Source organism: Sorex araneus, chromosome 5 (assembly GCF_027595985.1).
Source record: "Sorex araneus isolate mSorAra2 chromosome 5, mSorAra2.pri, whole genome shotgun sequence".
Lineage (NCBI taxonomy): Eukaryota > Metazoa > Chordata > Mammalia > Eulipotyphla > Soricidae > Sorex > Sorex araneus.
In genome coordinates, this window is record NC_073306.1 from 117274636 (window position 1) to 117296945 (window position 22310).

Sequence of the window (22310 nt, forward strand, 5' to 3'; positions counted from 1 at the left end):
GCCCGAAATGAGCCCTGTCTGCTGTACCCCCAGGGCCTGGCCCGTGCTGCTGCCCACACAGGAGCCCCCGGGAGCCCAGAGGGTTGAGGGGGTGGAGGAGTCTTCCAGAAGGAGAAGGTTTTGTGGAACAAGCAAAGGCCAAGGGCTGGGGAGGAGTGAGGCAGGACAGAGAGGCCCCAGGAGTCAGGGCTGAGTGGCACTGAGGGCAGGGTCTGGGCACTCAGGGACTCAGGCTGGGCCCGACCTTCAGAAGTGCAGCCAGCGTGGTGACCCTCATGAGTGACCGGAGACTGTGGCAGGAAGCGGAACTGGATGCAGGACCAGGCCCTGGCACTGAGCTCAGGCTCCCACGGAGAGGCATTGTACACGGGCAGAGGCGTGGCAGGACAAGGCGCCCAGGGGGGACATTTATCTCCCTGCAGATGCACCCTCAGGACAGGTAGGATTCCACTCCAAGGCACCAGAAAGGTTCTGAGCTTCCTGCCTGTCGGGTCAGTTCAGTGTCAGGAGAGAGCTTGGTCCCCGGCTGTGGTCTCTGTCCACCCACTTAGTAGTAGCTCTGTAGGTCCAGCCTAGGTTGAATAGATGCCCCCTCAGCCAAGACCCAAGACAGTGAGGAAGGAGCAGGGCTGATGAATCTTTCCTACACATATAATTCACCTGTACACAGAGACATTCACATACAGATGCGGTATTTCAGGATACAAGAGATTAGAAAGAACTGAACTCCCAAAAAACAGTCAGTATGGGTCAATTAGGTACATGCTGAGTATAAGGAAAGACCAGAATTGTGGTGATAGTGGGCAATCATGGGAGGCTTCCTGTAACAGGTGACATGTTGGTCGATAATCTGAGTACAAGTAAGCTAGACAGGGGAAAGAGAAAGCCATCCACACAAGGGGATAAAGCCATGTCTAGAAGGCTAGACTGCTGTGCTCGTGTGTGTCTCTGTGGCTTGGGTTTAGGGAAGAAATTTATCAGGAAAAGATGCTACCATTTACTTGGTTCTCTGGGCACCTCTGACGAGAGAGAACAGAGTGGGCAAATAAAAGGTGTGGGCAAGAGAATAGGTCAAATTACTAAAAGTTTCAAAGAATCTTATGCTGGGGGAAGGCTTCTGGGGAGAGCTGTGAGCAGAGCTTTACCCCTGTCTTCCGGCTTTGAATGTAGACGATTCCCTCTGCTTCCCCCAGCTTCTACCCAGGACTCCTGCTGCCCTCCATCCCGGAAGATGAGCCACACCAGGACCCTCACCCTCCTCTGTGTTCTGCTGTTGCCCACCCTGCTCAGTGCCCACCTCAGCCCGGAAGTCATCCAAGAGCGTAAGTGCAGTCAACCAGACTTCTCCAGCATGGAAACACGGGGCAGCCCTCTGAGCATGGGGTGGGGTTCTCCATCCCTGAGGCTGTGCAGAAGCAGCAGGAACCCCAGCTGAGGGGAACTAAGGTGAGTTAGAGGTGGGAGGGTCTGTGATACAAGTCCCACCTACAGGGGGTGTTGATGCAATGGCCTTGGCCTCTGTGCTCACCTAGGCCACCCACTCTGCCTCCAAGTCTCCCCCACGTGCACCTGAACCCTGGCTGGGGCACCCACAACCTGGGGTAATGCACGCCGCTTTCTCTCCAGCTCTGATGCCAGAGCAGCCCCGACCCCACTTTCCTCCCCCCAGAACCTGGGCTTGCGTCTCCCCCGTGGTTGGAGTCCCTTCATGTCACAGGAAGTGGCAGCAACGTGGTGAGCCCACAGGCCCCCCCCTGGCGCTTCTCCCCTGGTGACCAAGTCACCGGTGGCAGTCAGGGGCTGAGGGGTGTTGAGTAGCATCCTTGGCTCTGTGGGGCATCGCTGATGTGTCTGGGGGTGACAGAGCCCCTCGGAGCAGCCGTTCTGCCGAGCGCTGGCTCCCGGGAGGGCGCCCAAGGGGGCAGTTAGAGCTGGGTCATGGAGAGCGGGATGGGGTCTGGGCTGGTGCTGATGGTAACAATAGGCCCGTCCTGGAGACCAAGGAGGGATCCCACATGCGAAGAGGAGCAGAGATCTCGGGGTGCAGAGGGGAGCAGAGATCTCTGGGGGAGACAGAGGTGCCCTGTGCCCACAGGCCAGACCACAAGCACGTGGCCCCAGGCGCAGGAGAGAAAAAGGGCCTCATCAGGTGCCCCAGCAGGAGCTGACTAGGGGAGGAGAGGCCGGGAGCCAGGGGGCGGAGCTCAGTCCTGCTGGGCGCCTGGGCCCAACAGTGCTGCCCTGAGGCTGGAGCCGGCAGAGGGCTGGGACCCAGCAGCAGCAGAGTGGGCTGAAGAGGGAAAGTGGGAGGACACCAAAGGTCACCCTAGGGCTGCCCCATCCAAGAACAAAAGAAGCCCCTGAGCTGTGAGTAACCCCCTTCCCAGCCCCAGGCTCTTGGGAGGAGAGCCGGAGACACTCCTTGTGTGTGTGCACAGGGGAATCTGCTTCCTGTGTTGCCAGCCCAATGCTCCAGACATGTTTGTGGATGGTTATTGCGTTGGACTTGCTGGGAAGCTGCTTTGGGAAAGTGCACAAGAATGAGGTGGGGGTCCCCATTGCTGCCCTTGGGAGGTCACAGCCCAGAAGACAGCCAGGAGCCTTGGAGAGGAGCCTGACAGGGCCTGGGCTGCACCCTCCTGGGTCCCCGCGCCCAAGCATGGGGGAGCTGCAGGGGTGCCCCAGGCTGCTGCTAGGTGCCAGCTCTCCCCCACCCCCGCCATCTGACCCGCTGTGCCCACGGCCAGCAGCGCCAGCTGCCAGGAGCAAGTCTAGCTCAGTCCAGAACTGAGCGCCCCTGATCCCAGACCAGACCCTCACCTCTCCACTCAGCCTGACATCCCTGGGAGAGCTCAGAGAATCAAAGGAAGCAGGTGGGCTGTAAAATAGTCCCAAATCGGGCCTCAGCGTTCCCAGCTCCAGGCTCTGGAATTTTTGCTGCTGGCGGGTGGCAGGGCTCCAGGCCACACTCCAGGCCAGGATGACGATGCTCCAGGGGTGAACGGTCCGGGTGAGCCCTCTGCATGGGTCCTCAGAGACACCTGCACAGTGGCCACGTGAGGATGGAGCTCTCCGTGCCTTGCTGCTCAGGTCCAGGTCCCGGCAGTCCTCCCACCCTGGACCCCACACCCTGGCCTCCTGGCTACCTCTGCTGCTGGGCCCTAAGCCCGGATTCCCCCTCCAGGGCTCCCCCAGAAGCTGAAGGACCATGATGCCGAAAGCGTCCTCCGGGAGCTGCCCCTGCTCAGCGCCCTGTGTGAGGAGCCAGCCAGGGACCCACTCACCCTCCACCGGCTGCTGTGCTCCACACTGAGGAAGAGGCTGCAGTAGGTGGAGCAGAATCACTCACGCTGGGGCTCTGCCCAGCCGCACCTAGCCAGGACGCACTATGCATGCTCAGCTGACCGGTCACCAGCATCCCATTGCTGAGCCAAGAATAAGGGTCCCTGCAAGCCCCTTCCCTTGCAGGGAAGTGTCGATGACCAGGAGGGGGTGGAGGGGGGTAAAGCCTGGACAACCCCAGAGGAAGGTGCCGGGTAGGGGTGTAAAGAGGTTAGGGGAGTCACCCAGGTGAACGGTCCAGGTGAGCTGAGGGCCCGGGCTTAGCAGGAGAGATGGTTCACGGGGCAGAGGGCAGCCTGCAAAGGCAGCAGGGGCCCAGAGGCTGGTGCCCAACCCATGTCCAGAAGGCTGGGCGGGGCAGGTCTCTGTGGGCCCTACAGCCCCTCCCCCCACCCCCACTTGCTTCCCATGTGAGAGGGCCCTGGGGTGCTCAGAGCAAGGGACTGGGGGAGCAGGGAGGGTGCAGGGTCCTGCTGGGAAGAGGTAAGTGCAGGTGGTGTGAGCTCAGATGCTGGCTGGGCTCCAAGGAGACGAACAGGTAGAGGAAGAAGCTTCCGGGTGAGCCGAGTAGGTCACAAGGCAGGAGTCTCCTCTCTCCCATCCAGGATGAACATCTCCTCAGCCCACATCCTCCAGCTCCAGACACTGCCCTCAGCTGACAGCCAGGAGCTGACGGTCAAGGTGCCCCTGGACATCGAGGTTGAATTGAAAATGTGAGTGTCCTCCCCGGAGGCTCAGAGAGCCTGACAGAACGGCGCTGGGGGGGACCCAGTGGGACACCCTGGGAGCCATGCATGGTGGGGCACAGGAGGAGTATGGCATGCTCATTGGCTTGTAAAAATCCCTCCGGTGGTTGTTCATAGAGTCAAGTGGGGTCGTCAACCACTCAGTGTGGGAGGGGAGAGGGGCTGCAGGGTGGATGGAGAGAGAGAGAGAGAGAGAGAGAGAGAGAGAGAGAGAGAGAGAGAGAGAGAGAGAGAGAGAGAGAGAGATCTCTCTTGGTAGTCGCAACCAAGACAAGATGGTGGGGATCATGAGAGGAGAGTTTGGGGTCTGGGCAGGCTGAGTTCAGTTTTACATGTGAATCTGAGATAGCGGAAAGACTGAGTCCACAGGTGCTGGAGCGATAGCACAGCGGGTAAGGAGCTTGCCTTGCACCAGACTGACCTGAGTTCGATCTTCGGCATCCCACATGGTCCCCCAAGCACTGCCAGGAGTAATTCCTGAGTGCACAGCCAGGAGTAACCCCTGTGCATCACCGAGTGTGACCCAAAAAGCACACACACACAAAAGACAATATACAGGGTGGACTTACATTGGTGTCTGTTTAGAAGATGCTATGCTGACATATGTAGAGGATTTAAACTAGGGAAAGAATCCTAACACCAGGCCTGGCCAAGTGAGGACAAACTGTGGGGGCTGGAGGGATGAGGAGAACACGGCAAACAATGAATGAAGTGGAACTGGCAGAGCCAGCGGAGATGGACAAAGTTTGCTCCTGCTTGGGGCTGGGTGGGGCTTACGGCATCCACTCCTCCTCCCCCCAGGCTTCTGGTCAAGGACATGATCAAGCTCCAGGTATCCATGGAGGCCCAAGCCAGCATCAGAGAAGAGGTGACTGACAGTGGCGAGAAACGCCTTGTCCTGGGCGCCTGCTCTAGCAGTGAAGAGAACCTGCACCTTAACCCCAAGGACAAGTGAGTAGGGCCACCCGCCTGGGCCCCTAGTGTCTGGGGACAAAGTCAGGCCATAGTCTTTCCCCACTCACCAGAGAATACCGAGGCCAGAGAGGGAAAGAGGTTTTTCCATCAGAAATCTCGGTCCGGAGAGACTCTCCAAACCATAATAGTGAGTTTTGTTGAAATATTGTATGCAATCAAAGTGAAAGTAAAGTGAAATTTATTAGTTACACAGGCGGGGGGGGGCTTAAGGTGGGGGGGCTAGGGGCGTTGGGGGGGGGTTGGGGTGTGAGGGGGCGGGGTGGAGCTATACTGGGATTCTTGGTGGTGGAATATGAGCACTGGTGAAGGGATGGGTATTCGAGCATTGTATAACTGAGATTTAAACCTGAAAACTTTGTAACTTTGTAACTTTCCACAATAAAAAATTAAAAAAAAAAAAAAAAGAAATCTCGGTCCGGGAGTCCCTCCAGGGACCCTGTGAGGCAAAGTTCAGGGAATCAAAGCAAAAGCAGTAAAGGGATCGGGGGTGGGTTGGCGGGGTGGGGGAGGTGGATTTTAGGCAACATCCCAGGAAATGGGACAGAGAGAGAAAATAGGTGTTTCTCAGGCCCTCGAGCCATCCTGAGGCCATATGGACAAAGATGTGACCTTGGTGTCACGGCAACTCAAGAGGGCAAGTTGTCTCTCAAGCTCATCTCCCGGGCCCACAGAGAGATCAGAACTGGCAACAGCCACAGACGCAGAGTACATGGCACACAGGAGTTGGGCGGGGAGCATGGTGTTCCTATCAGGAGTGCCAGGAGCGATGCCAGTGGGCCTCACCCAACCCCCTCCCTGAGAGCCTCATGCCCATCTGCCCTCTCTAAGTCTTGTCCTATCAGGCTTGGTGACCTCCAGCATACTCCCTTTTTTCTTGACTCAGTTTCTTCCTCTGTAAAACAGCGGGGAGGTCTCAGACCATCTCTGACTCTTCCAAACAGTTCACCTTCTCCTCTCTTGAAGTGTCTTGTTTCTAGTTCGCCCTGCAGTCAACAAGGTGATGAGTCTCCTGACACCGGTTCTGCCCAAGCTGGTGAAAAGACAGGTGAGTAGAATGTGGGCTCTCTGGCCTGCAAACATTGCGCCCACTCTAGAGCAGGGGTAGAACTGCAAACTAGTGACCCAGGCTTCATTCAGCTACAAACTTTAGGACCAGGAGGTCTTTCTTTCAGTAGGGGATGCCTGAAGGCCAAGGTCAAAGATCCATCAAGAGGCCCTGAGTAGGGATGTGCTGATAAATGTTAGAATTGACTCTGGAGGGGCTAAAGCCTGATCTGGAGCATTTACTGGTTTCCTGGGGTGACTCTTCCCCCAGAGCCAATTTCAAGCAGCAAGTGGGCTGACCCTAGCAGAGCTAGGAAGTGTCACCCCACAGCACACTTCTCTATAGTATTGCCATACAGACACAACCCACACAAATGGGCTCCTGAGCAGCCATAGTAGTCAGACGTCCCTGGAAGTAATGAGTCTTAGCTTTGCATTAACTTTGCTTCATTGTTTCATTGCAATGGTGATGTACGGGTTCAGCCCCTGCTCTGACATTCCTGACGATGCAGCAGTAGCACCCATCAACTGTTCAGCGTGACTGAGTTACCCTGAGCCTGGTAACTCAGCCCTTCACAGCTGTCCTCCACCAGGCACAATTGTGCTTATCAGTCTCATTTCTTTTGCCCCTAAGCATCAGAGGTCAACGAAACCATCAACAACCCTGTGAATTCCAAGATATGATCACAACCATGAGTCTTCTAGGGCAAAAAGGTCTTAAAATTTTTCCATCGTGACCTCTCTTTTCTCAAGACATTTCTATGCAACCTTGGTTATACAGATTTTTTGAAAAATAAACCATTTGCTATTACAACCATTTATTATAATTAAAATTTTTATTTATTTAAAATGCTAAACAAATTTGCTATAAATTATAACTTATTATAATTTCTTGCTATAAATTATAGCAAGAAATTTTATAAATTACAAAGAAATTCTTTATGAATTATTTATAAATTATAAAGAAATGTATCTTAAAATAAATTATTAATTTTTGTAAACCCCACTATGTTTAATTATGCAACTCCAAATGGGGTCATGAAACTAGGATCAAGGCTTCACAACAGCTTGTCACACACTTTCTTATCAAAAGGTTGTTGAGGTTGAAAAAAAAGGTTGTGAGTTGAAAAGATGTTATAGCAACTGGGGCTGGAGAGATAATACAACCGGTAGGGTGGTTGCCTTGCATGTGATCAACCCAGGTTCAATCCCCATCACCCCATATGATCCCCGAGCATTGCCAGGAGTGATCCGTGAGTGAGTGCACAGCCAGGAATAACCCCTGGAGATCTCTGAGTGTGGCCCAAAGACCCAGAAAAAAGTTATAGCAATTAAAATAAGTTTAGAGGGAAAGAGTTATAATCCTTCACCTTAACCGAGCAGCTAGTCTTCTGCACGACCACCAACTCCCACTCCACACGCTCAGACTTCCAGAAGCTGCACTTTGGGTGAGCTAACTGGTGTCCTTTAAATCTTATCTATTTTCTGTGTTGTTGTACAATATTTCTAATCATTATGCTTCATACCTTACTGGACATTCCAGAGAACCTTCCTAAAGAAATCTGAAAGTGAATAATTTTACAAAATGTAGCTTTTCTGATATGCTATAATTTCATTTTTAAATTGCTATCTGTTTAAAAGTTGGAATTTCTTAAAATAGAGTAAACTGTAAAGCTTCCCTAGCTTACAGTGGAATACTGTTTTAACTGGCATTATATTTAACAGCTAAAAATGTGTTTTCTTCCGGAAAAGATGGCACAAACTTGGCATAATACCTCTTGGGTCTTAGAATAACATCTGATTTTAACTGCAAGAAGTTAACTGTTAAGAACTATAAGAAAATGCATCCATCAAAGATCATGTCTCCTTCCATGAGTCACTGGACTTGATTGGATATTTCCATAAATATTTAACTGACCATGAAGGGGAAAGTGTAGCATGTCAAGTCTTGGCCGGAACCTATCTAGACCCTGGGAGCATAAATGAGTGGACCCACTCCAACTGCACACCAGTGTTGCTGAGAAAGCACGAATAAGAATGAACAGCAGAGCTCCTTCTAGAGATTCCTTGGCGATAAGACTGGGTGGGGCCTGGTGCTCTAAAGTCTTCTAGCTCCTCTGGAGGATTGGAGAGGAAGGAAAGGGGGAGCCACACCCAACAATACTCATGACTGCTCAAGGATCACTCCTGGAAGTGATTGGGGGACCATATATGGTGCCAGGGATCTAAGCAGGGTGGCCACTCACAAGGCAAGTTTCTTCCCAATTGTACTAGTTCTCTGAAGTATCTTAGTGTGTAATAGGGCTGGGACCCTGTAGTGGCCTGAGGAAGGGATTTGTGAGACAACATCCAGAGATACGGGAATAGGTCCCTTTCCCTCATAGGGGTTGTCTGCACAGAACCAGGTCACTAACAGTAAGGACAGCTATCAGACAGGCCTGGCCATCTAGGGCATCAGCAAGAGATACAAACATCACTAAACCAGACCTGGGGGTACCAAGTGTATGGGCAGCTGGGATGGATGCAGGGAAGGGACATGCCCGATAGTCCTCATACTTCAAACCATAAACTGACTGTCTGAACATGGCTGTGGAGTTCCTGGCAGGCACAGGTCACCGAGGTCACCGAGGTCCCTGGTTGACAGACCCTGCATTTGTGTTGTTACAGCTCTGTCCCGTGATTGAAGCTGCTGTTCAGGATCTACGAGGGGATATTCAGCAATCTGAGACATGTAGGTGCACTGCTCCCTCTCCCCCTTCCTCATGCTGCTCCACTGACTGCCCAGGGAAGACCCTCCCAGCCAGGCCTGAGCAGCCGGTGGGTGTCAGCTAATCCCCACATGAGCAGACAAATCCACCTAATGACTTCATGGGCACCAATCAAGTACAGGTGATATGTGAGACAGTGGGTCCACCATTAGCACAAATTCAAATCCCAGTTCTGACACTGATTTACTCAATGGCCAAGAGAAGGGTAAGTCAACTTCCTTTTCTGTAAAGGAGGCCTGTATCATTCCTGCCTTGCAGGATGATGGATGTATGAATGGGTGGCTGAACAGATGCACAGATGATCGGTGGATGATGACTGCATGGATGCATGCATGCACTGATTAATGGATGGACAGATGATCAATGGATGGGTGGACAGATGATGGATGAACAGATACAGATGGATGGATGGATGATGGATGGATAAGCAGATGATGCAACAATTACTGTAATCTATTAGAGAAGAGAGCACAAAGAAAGGAAATTTGATACCCCAGAGAGTGAAATTCTGAATTCTCAGACCACTCAGAGTGTGGATTTATGGGAAGAAGAAAGTTCTTTGGGGAAGAGATTTGTAACGCTGAGCTCAAAGCTGAGCAGAGGCCGTCCGTGACTGCTGAGTGAGCAGTGGGCATTTCCCAGGCTCCTTCATGCGGGGACACCTGGGGACCACAGCCAGGAACCGACCCGCCTGTCCCTCCCCTGCAGCGCTCCCTGCCCCATACCCTTGCCGTGCCGCTGGAGCAGAATCCCCTCCTTCCTAGGAATCTAGCGATGCCTCTTGCCTCAGGGAAACGTTTCTTTGATGGGGAGTTTATGGGATTTCTTTTCCTGTTAATGCTTTATTTGTGGGAACGAGAGAGTGAGTGACCTACACTGCCGCTCAGAAAAACTAAGTCACTTGTCCCAGTTCATAAGGAAGTTAGTGATGGGCAAGTCTTAAGACAAATTTTCAAGTTTGGAGGTTGGCTGTGATTTGGATTCGATTCAATTTGATTAAATACCAATCCCGAACAACCAATCAGGCTAGTATTACCATTATACCACAATTTTAAGGGAAGAAATTGAAGAGGTGGGGAGAGACTGGCTAAAGGTACTGGTTTTTGAACAGAATTCTGAGATGTCTGATTCCCAGGGGCAACACGGGAGAATATGGGATCAAGATGGGCACTTGCCCACTCCTGCACCTTTTGATCACCCTTTCCATTCTCAGCCCGACAGGCACCCACAAAGGGGGTGGGGTGGGAAAATTCATCACCTACAGCATCCACCCCTGACTTTTCTCTGTTTTGTTTGAGAGAAAAACCTCCAAGTAAACATACTTCTGCAGTGGGCAGCAGGGGCCGTTCTTGGGAGTGCATGAGGCCATGGGGTGTCCTATGGAACAGTTAGAATCCAGTGCTGGAGGCAGAGGCTGACGGAATGAGGCCAGGAGGGTGCTGGGGGCGGAAAGCAGATGAGCAGAGACAGAAGGACATTCTGAATCAGGCATGTGAGAATCCCGAGTTCCCCTCGGGAATGGTGAACCTGCACCCAGCTGCCCCATTCACCAACCCTACCATCTCCACCCACATCACATTTCAGTCTTTCCACCAATTGATAAGCCAGAAAGCCCTGTGGAACCCAAGAAACTGGAGGTGGCTTCATGATCTCTGACCAAGGTCAAGGTAAGTGAATGAACACCTGGTTCTACCACATACTCCATACCCCCTCCCCCCCCAAAAAAAAATAATTCAGCTGCCTGGGACTGATGGGATGAATCTTTCATAAAAATTCTTGCAAAATTGTGATGATCCATTTAGCATAGAGTCAACAGTCCTGCTCTTTCCCAGACTCCTTTGCTGTAACCCATGAATTCCCCAGACCCCACCCCTATGACCTCCAAGAATCTGTTTAAGTGATTTCAGGGCCATCGTCCCCAGTTCTAGGGATCACCTTGTGAAGGACAAAACTGCACCATCCACAAAAAGTCTGAGGTGAAAATCCCCTTTGACTTTTCTCTCCGTTCCAGGATGCCCTTGTCATCATATCAGCCTCCTTGTGAACCCTGGACCACTCTCCTCACTCAGTGACATTGGACGGGGCCACCCAGAGCAAGCAGGAGCCCAGTGGGGTGTGGGAGGCCACCGTGTCAACTGTTCCTCTGCAATAAAAAATCACAGTCTGTGACATCTTCTGTCTGTCTGTGTCTCTGTCCCTACATGGAAACCACAGCTCCCTCAGGGGTTGGGGAGGGACCCCTGAGCTTAGCTGAGCTGTGGACTGTGTCCGATCCCACCTGGGCCACGTCTGAGCCTTGTCTGGCCACATCAGTGATCCTGAGCACCACAACCAGGATCTGACCCTGCTGGGCTCAGGACAAGAGAGCTATGGTCCCCTCCTGCCTTTCCTGTCAGCCTTGAAACCACCTACAGGAGGACAACCCCTTGGGGGTTACTTGTGAGGGGGAACATTTTCTACTTCATGTTGGTAAGGTGGATCCATGATACTCTGAACAGTTCCCTAGTGTTGGGAATGGAATAGTTTTTCCCCAACGAGCCTGGACACGTTGTGCACCGGGTCCAGGCAGACGTGGATTGAAGGATGACAGGAGCACAGAGAAACACTCTCCAGAAGCCGCTGATGGCTGTTCACTTTATTGCCAAGTGCATACATATTTTATAGAGGGTCTCAGCTTACAGAAAGATCCAGTCACGTAAAGTTTGGTATTATTGCCTGTGTCCTAGCACAGGTGGGTACGGCGTTTGCCTTGCACGTGGCCAATCCAGATTCGATTGCTCTGTCCCTCTCAGAGAGCCCGGCAAAATAAAGAGAGTAACCTGCCTGCAGAGCAGAGCCTGGCAAGCTACCCGTGGCACATTCGATATGCCAAAACCAATAACAACAAATCTCACAATGGAGACGTTACTGGTGTCCATCCAAATCAATGAACAACGAGATGACAGTGCTGCAGTGCTACATTATTGGCCTATGACCTCTCCTACTCTGTTTTGCCTGGTCCAATCCCAGTCAAGGCGAGATGCTGCGGTTAGGATGACCTGCTAAGGGCATGTGAAGTTCCTGTGTCTTTGGCACATGTGAGTAGGAGGTTGAGTGAGGCTCAAGGCTGAACACCCCATGCCAACACCCTGTTCTTGCCAGCTTTGCCCAGATGCTCCCTCTTGCAAGGCTTCATTTGCAAAATTGGGTCTTATCTGCTCCAGTGCCTGCCACCATGCTCTACACCCTAGGGGTACCAGTACCCTGAACCATACCAGTACCCTGGGGACACCCCAAAATTCTGGCCGGGACCCCAAACTGCATGTTGGACTTGGGAGGTAGCTTCCCCTAGGGCCTCAGTTTCTTTCTCTGTGCAGTGGGGAGAACGACATCTGGCAGGCTGTGGGGGGCGGAGTGAGAGACAGTGATGGCCAGGGTTGAGGTGCTCAGGCCATGTGGTGGGTGGTGAGTTCACCCTCCGATGGTGATCTGGCTTCACTCCAGTCCCTTTCTCTGGGACAGTGGGTGGCAGCCATTGTCTCTCTGACCTCCCTGAGGCTACCAGGCCCAGGACAACAATGGGGCCCCTGTTCCCTGGGGGCCCAGCACACAGAGCCCAGCACTCATTGGAGGAATCACAGGAGATGTTATCTTTATTTTTCCATGCTTCATAGTAATCAACACATTGATAGTCACCAGTTTATAGCGTCATATTGTTTTCATGCTACATTATGGTCAGACATCTGTACATGTTCCCATTGAGGCCGCCCCAGGCCAGCTCCTGCTTGCTCCAAACAGCTGACCCCGCGCCCTCTGCTCCCTGCCAGCTCCTTGGCCTTCTAGTAACTGGCTCTGTGTAGCAGACTTGGCTTCATCTCATTTTGGTTTACTTTGCTCTTGTGGTTGCTTTATTATTATTATTATTATTATTATTATTATTATAAGCACAGTGATTTACAGTATTGATCATGCTAGAGGTTCATGCATGAAACATTCCAGCACCCTCCACCAGAACGTCCACTTGCCTCACCACATCCCCCCTCCGTTTCATTTCCCCTCCAGGGATAAGCTTCCTACTAAAGATTAGTTCTTGGTTTCTTCCACCTCGTAGGCATTAGTCGTCTCCTTACTATGTGTCCTTGTGTCCCAAATGGGAGGGAGGTCATTCTGTGTCTGTCCCTCTCCTTCTGACTCACTTCACTCAGCAGGATGCTCTCCTCATCTGCCCACATAACAGCAATGAGCGTGCTTTCGTCTTGCCACACTCCCGAGCAGCATTCCACTGTGTCTATGTGCCAGAGTTTCTTTATCTAGTCATCTCATCTTTTCAATATTCTGCACATCAGTTGATCTACTCTCCTCACCACTTCCCAACTCATGTCACTTTCCTAAAGCCCTCAGGTTCTGCTTACTGGTTCCCTGCTTGAGTCTCTACAGTCTAAGCATTGCTGACTTTACTCACCAACTGGTCCATGAACCTTGCAGATACTTCACTGAACAGGAACTATTTTTTAAAACTGAATCACAGTGATATACACAGTTACAAAATAGTTGTTCATAATTTGGTTTCAGTCCTATAATGTTTCAACACCAGTTCATTCATCAGTGCATGTTTCTATAGTTCCAACCATCAATGTCCCCAGTTTCCCTCCCGCCCATTCCCCCTGCCTCTAAGGCAGACACTTCTCTCTCTGTCTCTGTCTCTGTCCCTGTCTCTGTCTGTCTTTCTCTGTCCACCTCTCCGGATCTCTCTCTTTCTCTCTACTCTCTCTCTCTCTCTGTCTCTCTGTCTGTTAATCTGTCTGTCTGTCTGTCTGTCTCTCTCCCTCTCTCTCTCCCTCCCTCCCTCTCACTCCTTTTGGGCATTATGACTTACAATGCAGATACTTAAGTATTATCATGTATGTGCCTTTATCTACTTTGGACTCTCAGTTCTTGTCCAGAAAGACCATTTCTAATTATTATTGTCATACTGATCCCTTCTCTATCCTAACTGCCCTTTGCCCCACACACACTTGTGGCAAGTTTCCAACAATTGACCAGTCCTCCTGGCCCCTCAACAGGAACTTTTCACCTCATAAAAATTTCATCTTACAATTTGTATTGAATGAGTCCCAACCCTTGTCCCAAGTGCAGGTATACTCCACTTTGTTTTGTCTAATAATTGTATTTTCTTACCTTTAGGGGAGAGGGCAGAGCACTTAAAACAGCAGTTATTTATTCTCCCAGTTGAGAAATCACAATATTGGCAGTATCCACTCCCTCTGAAGGGTCCGGGAACTATCTTTTCCTCCTCTTTCCCCACATCTGGGTGCTTCGGGTCCTCCTAATTTTTGGTTTTTTAATAGACTTTGGCTTTGGGGCCATACCCAGTAGTGCTCAGGGCTTACTCCTGGTTCTAAGCTCAGCTTTCATATCACAGGGATCAGGGGACCATCGGGGTGCTGGAGATTGAACCCTCAGGTTGGCTTTGCCCAAGGCAAGCTCCCTGCCCACTATGCTTTCTCTCTGAACCTACAGGTCCTCCTTGTCTATGGCCTTCTTGCTGCAAGCTCTGCCTCCCTCCTCTCATTGCCGTCTATCTTTCCTGTCTCATTTTGCTTTAGTGCTTACAATTTTTATCCTCCTGGAAACTCTTTCTACATATTTTAAATATGAGTCTCCAGCTTGACTTCTCCCCATATCACAAGTCTGTTTTCTCAAGTCAGCTACCAAACGATCATGTTCCCACACATGGCTCTCTATTTCCCTCCAACCCCATCTGTAGAGAGGTTTCTGCACCTGTACATGTTTCAAATGTCACGTCTTCGTAGGAGGCTATTTTGTCTGCATGCTATTCTCTAGAGTGCATATTAGATTGTGTTGCGATCCTTAAAAAAAGAGAAAAAACAACATCTGGGAAATCTAGGCTTGCATCGAATTTGTTCGGTTTTGTTGTGTTACCAACACAAATTTATGTCAGACCAATTACAAATGTAATGCACCTTTCAATGTATTAAAGTGACAGGTTTATATCCCTTATAGAATCTTAAAGTACAAATCGTGTTTATTGTTGTTCGATTCGTCAAAGCTGGCAGTGCTCAGAGGGTTACCCATGGCAGTGCTCAGAGAACCATGCAGTTCTGGGAATGGAGCCAGGCTTCTTACGGGCATGTGCTCCAGACCGACAAGCTTCCTCCCCAGGCCCTATAAGCATCCCGAGCAAGTGTTCATAAACCAAGTCCTAAGTATTTCATAGGGTTTTTTTCTATAATGACATTAGTTTCTTATCACAGTTTGTGATTGGCATTGCCGACACTGACAAGCAGGAGGCTGTGATTTTTGAAGCGAATCTGAAAGCCAAGTCTTCCTGATGTCCACCCACTTTCCTCTGTGGGTAAAGACCAAACTGATATAATTTTAAACTCTCTCTGCTAGATAGCACACATGTCTGAAACTCATTCACAGAGACCACTGAAGTGTTTGCTGTCAAAAACAGTGCTGGCAAGTGAGACCACGAGCGGCCGCACACGAATGGCTCCTCCATTCCTGAGCGACCATGATCCCGGAGGCCCACTAACTACTTTTGGCACCCAGCAGCTTCTTGCAGAAATGCCTCTAGATTGTAAACTAAGCTACAGCCCCATGCCACCCCAGGAGGGGAAAGGTTTTTCTCTCTGTTTTTCCTTTCGGTGGCGGCGTGGAGACCACCATCTTTTAGAACCCACTAAACAGAGGTACAAGCTTGCAGTGATGCAACTTCTGGCAGAAATTTCTCTGGACTTAATTACTAAATACCAGAAATCCAAAACCACGTGGCCTCGATTGCAGCCACACGACCTCATATGCTCTTCATTCTCAGCAATGTAAAACAAATTATCAAATGATGCCTTTTTGGCAGGTCTGATTGTTGGGGGGAAATTGCAAATAATAATAGCAAGTTTTCTGTTGAAATATTGAATGTAATCAAAGTAAAGAGAGATTAAAGTGAAAATCATTAGCCACACAGGCGGGGCATGGGGTGGGATGGGAAGTATACTGGGGTTCTTGGGGGTGGAACATGTGCACTAGTGAAGGGATAGGTATTTGATCATTGTATGACTGAGACTTAAACCTGAAAGTTTTGTAACTTTTCTCATGGTGATTCAATTAAAAATAAATAAATAAATAAATAAATAAATAAATAAAAGCAGTGCTGGACTCCAGCTTCCAACTAATCTGAGATTAAACAATGGTAGAGCCATAATCTACCTATTTAGTCAAGTCAGTTATTTCTTCTTTTTTCTTTTTTTGACTTTTTGGTCACACCTGGCTCATGCACTCAGAAATTACTCCTGGCAGTGCTCAGGGGACCATATGGGATGCTGAGAATTGAACCCGGGTCAGTCGTGTGCAAGGCAAATGCTCTATCGACTATGCTGTCACTCCAGCCCAAGTCGGTTATTTCCTTTTTTTTCTTTTTTTTTTTTTTAATTTTATTGAATCACTGTGAGATAGTTACAAGCTTTCATGTTTGGGTTACAATTACACAATGATCAAACACCATCCAAGTCAGTTACTTCTAACCAGGGATTCCACTTAAAAATAATTTGGTGGGATTGGAGCGCTAGCACAGCGGGTAGGGCATTTGCCTTGCACGCGACCAACCCGGGTTTGATTCCCAGCATCTCATATGGTCCCCTAAGCACCACCAGGGTTAATTCCTGAGTGCAGAGCCAGGAGTGACCCCTGTGCATCGCCAGGTGTGACCCAAAAAGCAAATAATAATAATAATAATAATAATAATAATAATAATAATAATTTGGTTTTTTGGTTTTGTTTTGGGCCACACCCAGTGGTGCTCAGGGATCATTCCTTGTGGGCTTAGGGAACCATACCGAGTGCCAGGGATCAAACCAGGATTGGCAATGTGTAAAGCCTTACCCATTGTACTATCTCCCCAGTCCCCAAATAAAATATTTTTACATTTAAAAAATATTAGTTGTAATAGTTCATCTATTAGTGCTTATTAGTTGTTAAAGTTCATCTTTGTTATCTGTTGGATTTTTATTTTATTTGAAGGATCATATAATATGTGATTAGAGACAGTTTTATATCTTTTTCTTATTCATAAACATTATTGTTTTGTCTTTCAGTTTAGCTAAGACCTCCTATAGAAATGGGAATAAATCTAGATTCTCTATGTTTGACATTTTTGTTTGGAAGTTGGAATATAATTTTTATCCTGAAAAAGATCACGATCACGATCACAAAATCCCGTTAATCACCGATTTCTCGATTTCTCGGGCGGGCTCAGTAACCTCTCATTTCATCCTTTCCCTGAGATCTTAGAAGTCTATATCGACTCCCAAAGATGTCTCACTGGGGGCTCTTTCAGGGTCAGGGGAATGAGATCCAGCTTGTTACTGGATTTAGCATATGAATACACTATGGGAAGCTTGCAAGGCTGTCCCATGTGGGCAGGAAACTCTCAGAAGATTGCCAGTTTCTCCCAGAGGGAGAAGTAGGCTACAAGATACCATGCGGCCACGCTCTTCTGGGAGCTCGCTTTTAAGTCTCTCTCTGGATGTTGGCCGTTGATGGGATTACACACACCTGGGTCCCTCTGCTGGTCAGTGCCTTCATGCATGAGGCCTGTCTGAACGTGTGGAGAGGGGCCTCGAGCATGGCTGTAGCTAGGTTCCGGTGGTCTTTGGCTGCCGGGAGCTCTGCTCGGGGTGAGGAGGGAAGCTGGAGCCCATCCCCTCCAAGGGGCCCCGGGGAAGACAGCCAGGCATGCGAGCAAGAGACTATCCTGGAAAATATATCCTTTTATATTTCTAGTCTTCTAAACTTCCTTAGTCATTGACCAGCATTGACTTAAATGTTTTTCTAAATCTAAAATTAATGAAATTTTCCTCTAATACACTACAGTGATAAATTTCTGGTCGTAAACCTGTCCTAGCATTACTGAAATAAACATACTTTTATAATTATGTCATTTATAATATTAATAAGTATGATGTGTAATGTAAAATAAAATTGTATAATTTAAAATATTATAATTACATAAAATTACAGTTTTATAATGCATTATGACATTTATAATGTTTTACTATAACATAGTTTTTATAATGTAATATATTATTTTCATAGTGTACTATTAAATGTTGGCAAATTATTTATAGTTTAGCCAATTTATTATACATTAAATTGTAGCATAACTGTCCGTCTTTGTACCATTCTTTTTTTTAAAATAACTTTATTAAGTCATTAGTTTAGTTACAGACATTCAATATTCCAACACTAATCCCACCACCGTTGCACCTTTCCATCATCATTATTTCCAATATTACCAATCACCCCTTGAGCTTACCCCCATAACAGGGTAGGCTCTCAATCATTTACTTTACATTGCTTGTTATAAATAATTTGCTTAGAATAAATTATAAATAAAAAAGAATAAATTATAAATAATCTTCCTTAGAAGAAAGTTTATTCGAGTGGGCACCAGTAACGTCTCTATTACACTGAACCCTGAGATTTTAGCACCCTCTCCTTACTCGTCTTTCCCAGTGATTAGAGGCTCTTTCAGGGTCAGAGGAATGAGACTTATCCTTACTGGTTTTGTCATATCGAATACGCCACAGGTAGTTTGCCAGGCTCTGCCATGCGGGCGGGATATTCTCAGTAGCTTGCCAGGCTCTTTGAGAGATTTGTATATATCTTTTACGGTATGTGGGATATGAATACACCATGGGGAGCTTGCCAAACTCTCCCATGTGGGCAACAGACTCTCGGTAGCTTTTCAGGTTCTCCAAGAGGGAGAACAAGGCTATTAGATGTCGAGCAGCTGTATTGCTTCTGGGAGCTTGGTTTTATAGTCTCTGGATGTTGGCCATTGGTGAGATTACACAGCACAGGGGGCAGTTTCTGGGTGTGACTGCCTAGCTACTGGAAAATGGGGGATCTGGGTGGAAGAGGCCCAGTCTCGATCCAAGCAGACTTGGAGATCTCAGCTCCGGGTCCTACACACCTGGGTTCCTCTGCCAGTGCCTTCATGTGTGAGGCTCGTCCAAATGTGTGGAGAGTGGCCTTGAGCATGACTGTGGCTGGGTTCTGGAGGTCTTCAACTGTCGAGGCTCTGCTCGGGACAGGGAGAGAAACACAACCCATCCCCTCCAAGAGGCCCCAGTGAAGACAGACAGACGCAGGGGTTGTTAGAAGAAGAAAGTTAGTGAAGATTGCTGTATCTCACCATGGAGCCCTTAAGCCCTTGCATAAGAGATTACTAAGATGTTGTTATAGGTTAAGACTTCTGTGTATACATTTTCTTAATTGCGATTGGTTGCCTTCCACATTACATCCCATCCAATCTAGTGTGCTACTCCTGGTTTATCAGTGTTATAGAGTTTGAGATGTCACAGGGCTGAAATTGCAGCCATGCTCTCCAGGGTGTCCAAAATTTTTAATGGTTTGACACAGCTGGAGTTAAATTCTTAACTGACTGGTGGCTTTGGGGTGTGTGTGTGTGGCTTCCAGAAGTACAGGGAGATGGGAGGAGGTATCCCATCCCTGACCCATGAAAGCTAGAGATTTCAGTCACAAAAACCACATACCTGAGTTTTTCAACAAATTAATTTCTGGATGAGGCTCATCTGAGCAGTGCAGTCCAGGCAGGAGCTTGGCAACAACTGTGGAGTGTGGAGGTTCTCGGCTCCGGATGCTCTGTTGGGCGGGTACTGGGCTCACCTGCTCCCTCAGGTTTGCCCCAGGACGACTCACCTTGTGCAGGGTCCAGGAGAAATTCTCTCTTTGTGCCATACTTGGGCCTACCAAGCTGTGATACCCTTATAAAATGAATTTAGGATCTTTTTTGTTTTCTGCCTTCTTTCACAATTGTCTCTTCATGAAAGTTTGGTAAAACTCTTCAATAAAACAACCCTATGTGTCATTTGAGGGGCTTAGCTACAGTAAATAGAAAAATCAACTCAATCTTGCTTGTACAAATACACAAAAAAAATCATAAAAAAGGAAAACTCCTGGGTTGGCCCATTCAGTAGCCTGAAATACCACCCATATTTTGTTGATTTCTTAGCTTCTGTTATCAGCAGTTTCAGTCTCAGATGGCTGGTTGCCAGTGTGGTAGGAAAGTGGTGGTTGGGACCATGAGACCTACAAATGATCTTGTTCATTTCCACCAAGAGAATGAAAAACATTCACTGCAGACTTGAAACATTAAGGGCTTCTGGTTTGAGAGAGCCAGCTTGGTTTCTGTGACCATCTTGGACCTAAAAATACCACCATGCATGATGACAAGATGATCAATATCTTCAACTGGGTCAGGAATTAGAAAAAGTATCTGAGTCCAAACAGGGTTTAGGTCGGAACCATAGGATGAATGAGCAGAAGGATGAATGAAAGAGTGAGGATGGGTGGATAGAAAGGTACATGGGTAAAGGGAGATGGGATATACTGGTGTATGGTTGGGTGAGTTAATAAATGGAAGGTAGTGAATGATTCAGTATCACTAATCTAGTAACAGCTCATATATGCTGCTCACAACTTCCCAAGTGCTACTCTCATCATAAATCAGGAGCTACATGAGTTCTAGGGATATAGGCAACTCCACTCTAGCATTAAAACTGGTTCATCTGGGGCTGAAGCGATAGCACAGCGAGTAGGGCATTTGCCTTCCAAGCGGCTGACTTGGGTTCGATTTCAACATTCCATATGGTTCCCTGGGCACCTCCAGGGGTAATTCCTGAGTGCAGAGCCAGGAGTGAACCCTGTGCATTGCCAGGTGTGACCCAAAAAGCAAAACAAAAAAAAACTGGTTCATCTACATCTCTCTCCATCATACAGAAACTAGTTTGTGGTTTTGGTGCCACACAAGGCCTGACACCCAAAGATGCTTAATAATATTATTTTGAAAGCATGGTCTTAATATTCCTCTCAATAATCCTGAGATTGGGATTCTCATGTACCCTATTATCTTATGATAATATTATCAGAGGAAACCATATCATCAAAGGAAACCAAGCCTCAGAGAAGTGACAGAGTGAAGACCTGCACCCCCCACCAAAAAAAAAAAAATTTGTGGTCCAGTTACACTTTTTTTTGTTGGCAAAAGACTCTTGAGTTGCCAAGTGGAATCCTTGAGTTTTCCCTAGAGAAAGGTGAGATATGACCAGTTTCAACTACTCAGTTATACCCATAGTTCTCAAAAAGAGACAAATTAATAAAACCACGGTCCTGTGATGAAGGCTAAGTTTTCTCAGAGCTGGGCCTCTATTCTAGAAAAGTAAAGTCTAGAACCAGCAGGACAGGAGTCAGACATGCTCACAGCTATCTAACTCTAGCAGACTCCAGCCATTCTCTGGCTCAGTCCTCTTCTAGCCTGTATCACCCAGGGCTTGTGAGGAGCAGGTTCTCCCATAGCCTACAGAGGAACACACATGGCAAGCACCCGGCTGTCCAGAGTGAAGCCTGCCCTCATCAGGACCATGGGTGCTCTTAACCGCTAGGGGGCAGGCAAGCCCAGGATCCAGCCAGGCAGACGGGGGGGGGGGGGGGGGGGAGGGAGGGGGGGCGGGAGGAGTGGGGGGAAGGCTGGTCAAAGGGCCACTCAGAACCTCACATGCCTTGACTCTCAGCCAGGGGAGGAGGATTTCTGCTCGAGTTCCTGTTCTTACACACACATAGGTCTCTATTTGATCATGAACTTCAAATGTCAACAACTTGTTCTGTCTTTCATGGACACAAACTCCACCTCAACTGCCATCCTCACAAGGAAGGCCTGGAATGGGTCTCCCTGATTCCTTTGTTTCTCTAAAGGCTTCATCACACAGGTCTCTCTAATACTAGCTTTCATTCTCTCTTCTGTTCCCAACTCCCCACTTCCTGCTCCTACTCATTATCCTGCTTCTATTCATTATCAACATTTGCTTACTTCACTGCATCACTGTATCGCTGTCATCCCATTGTTCATCGATTTGCTAGAGCGGAAGCCAGTAACATCTCCATTCATCCCTGTAGTATGCTAGTGTAGCCTGATGGCATATTGGGGGCTCTTTCAGGATCAGGGGAAAGAGGATCATCGTTGTTACTGTTTTTGGTATATTGAGTAATGCAAAAAAAAAAGATGAAATCAAAATTCTCACTATTTGACCAGAGTAAGGCAGGGCTGTAATAACAAAGGAACCCAGAAACCTCAGCGGCATAACCCAAAGAAGTGGTTCTTTACTCATATATTGACTCTGTGTTCCCTTTGAGAGCTTTGCCTTCTGGAATGCACCCCTGTATGGTCACCCAAATAAGGCAATGAGAGCAGACGGGTGGCAGGACCTTATGAAGGGTCAGGTAGGTAAACCCAGCTGCATCCCTGCCTTCACATTTTATTGGCCAGTGATTCTGACTTTAGTGTTCTCACCTGCAAAATGGGGATAATAATTGCCCACCTGGTGAGGAAGGTAACAGCCATTAAATCCACTAACAC

The 22310-nt window shown here is 48.5% G+C and overlaps 1 protein-coding gene across 1 annotated transcript; it reads left to right on the top strand.

The window, feature by feature from the left end:
- Positions 1 to 436: 436 nt before the first annotated feature.
- Positions 437 to 11019, top strand: LOC129405128 (BPI fold-containing family B member 1-like). Its single transcript, XM_055140666.1, has 9 exons — positions 437 to 491; positions 1194 to 1322; positions 3185 to 3326; positions 3948 to 4055; positions 4890 to 5039; positions 6027 to 6108; positions 8775 to 8838; positions 10460 to 10542; positions 10887 to 11019. The coding sequence occupies exons 2-8, from the start codon at positions 1232 to 1234 to the stop codon at positions 10522 to 10524; spliced, it is 702 nt and encodes a 233-aa protein (XP_054996641.1). The 5' UTR covers positions 437 to 491; positions 1194 to 1231; the 3' UTR covers positions 10525 to 10542; positions 10887 to 11019.
- Positions 11020 to 22310: the final 11291 nt, after the last annotated feature.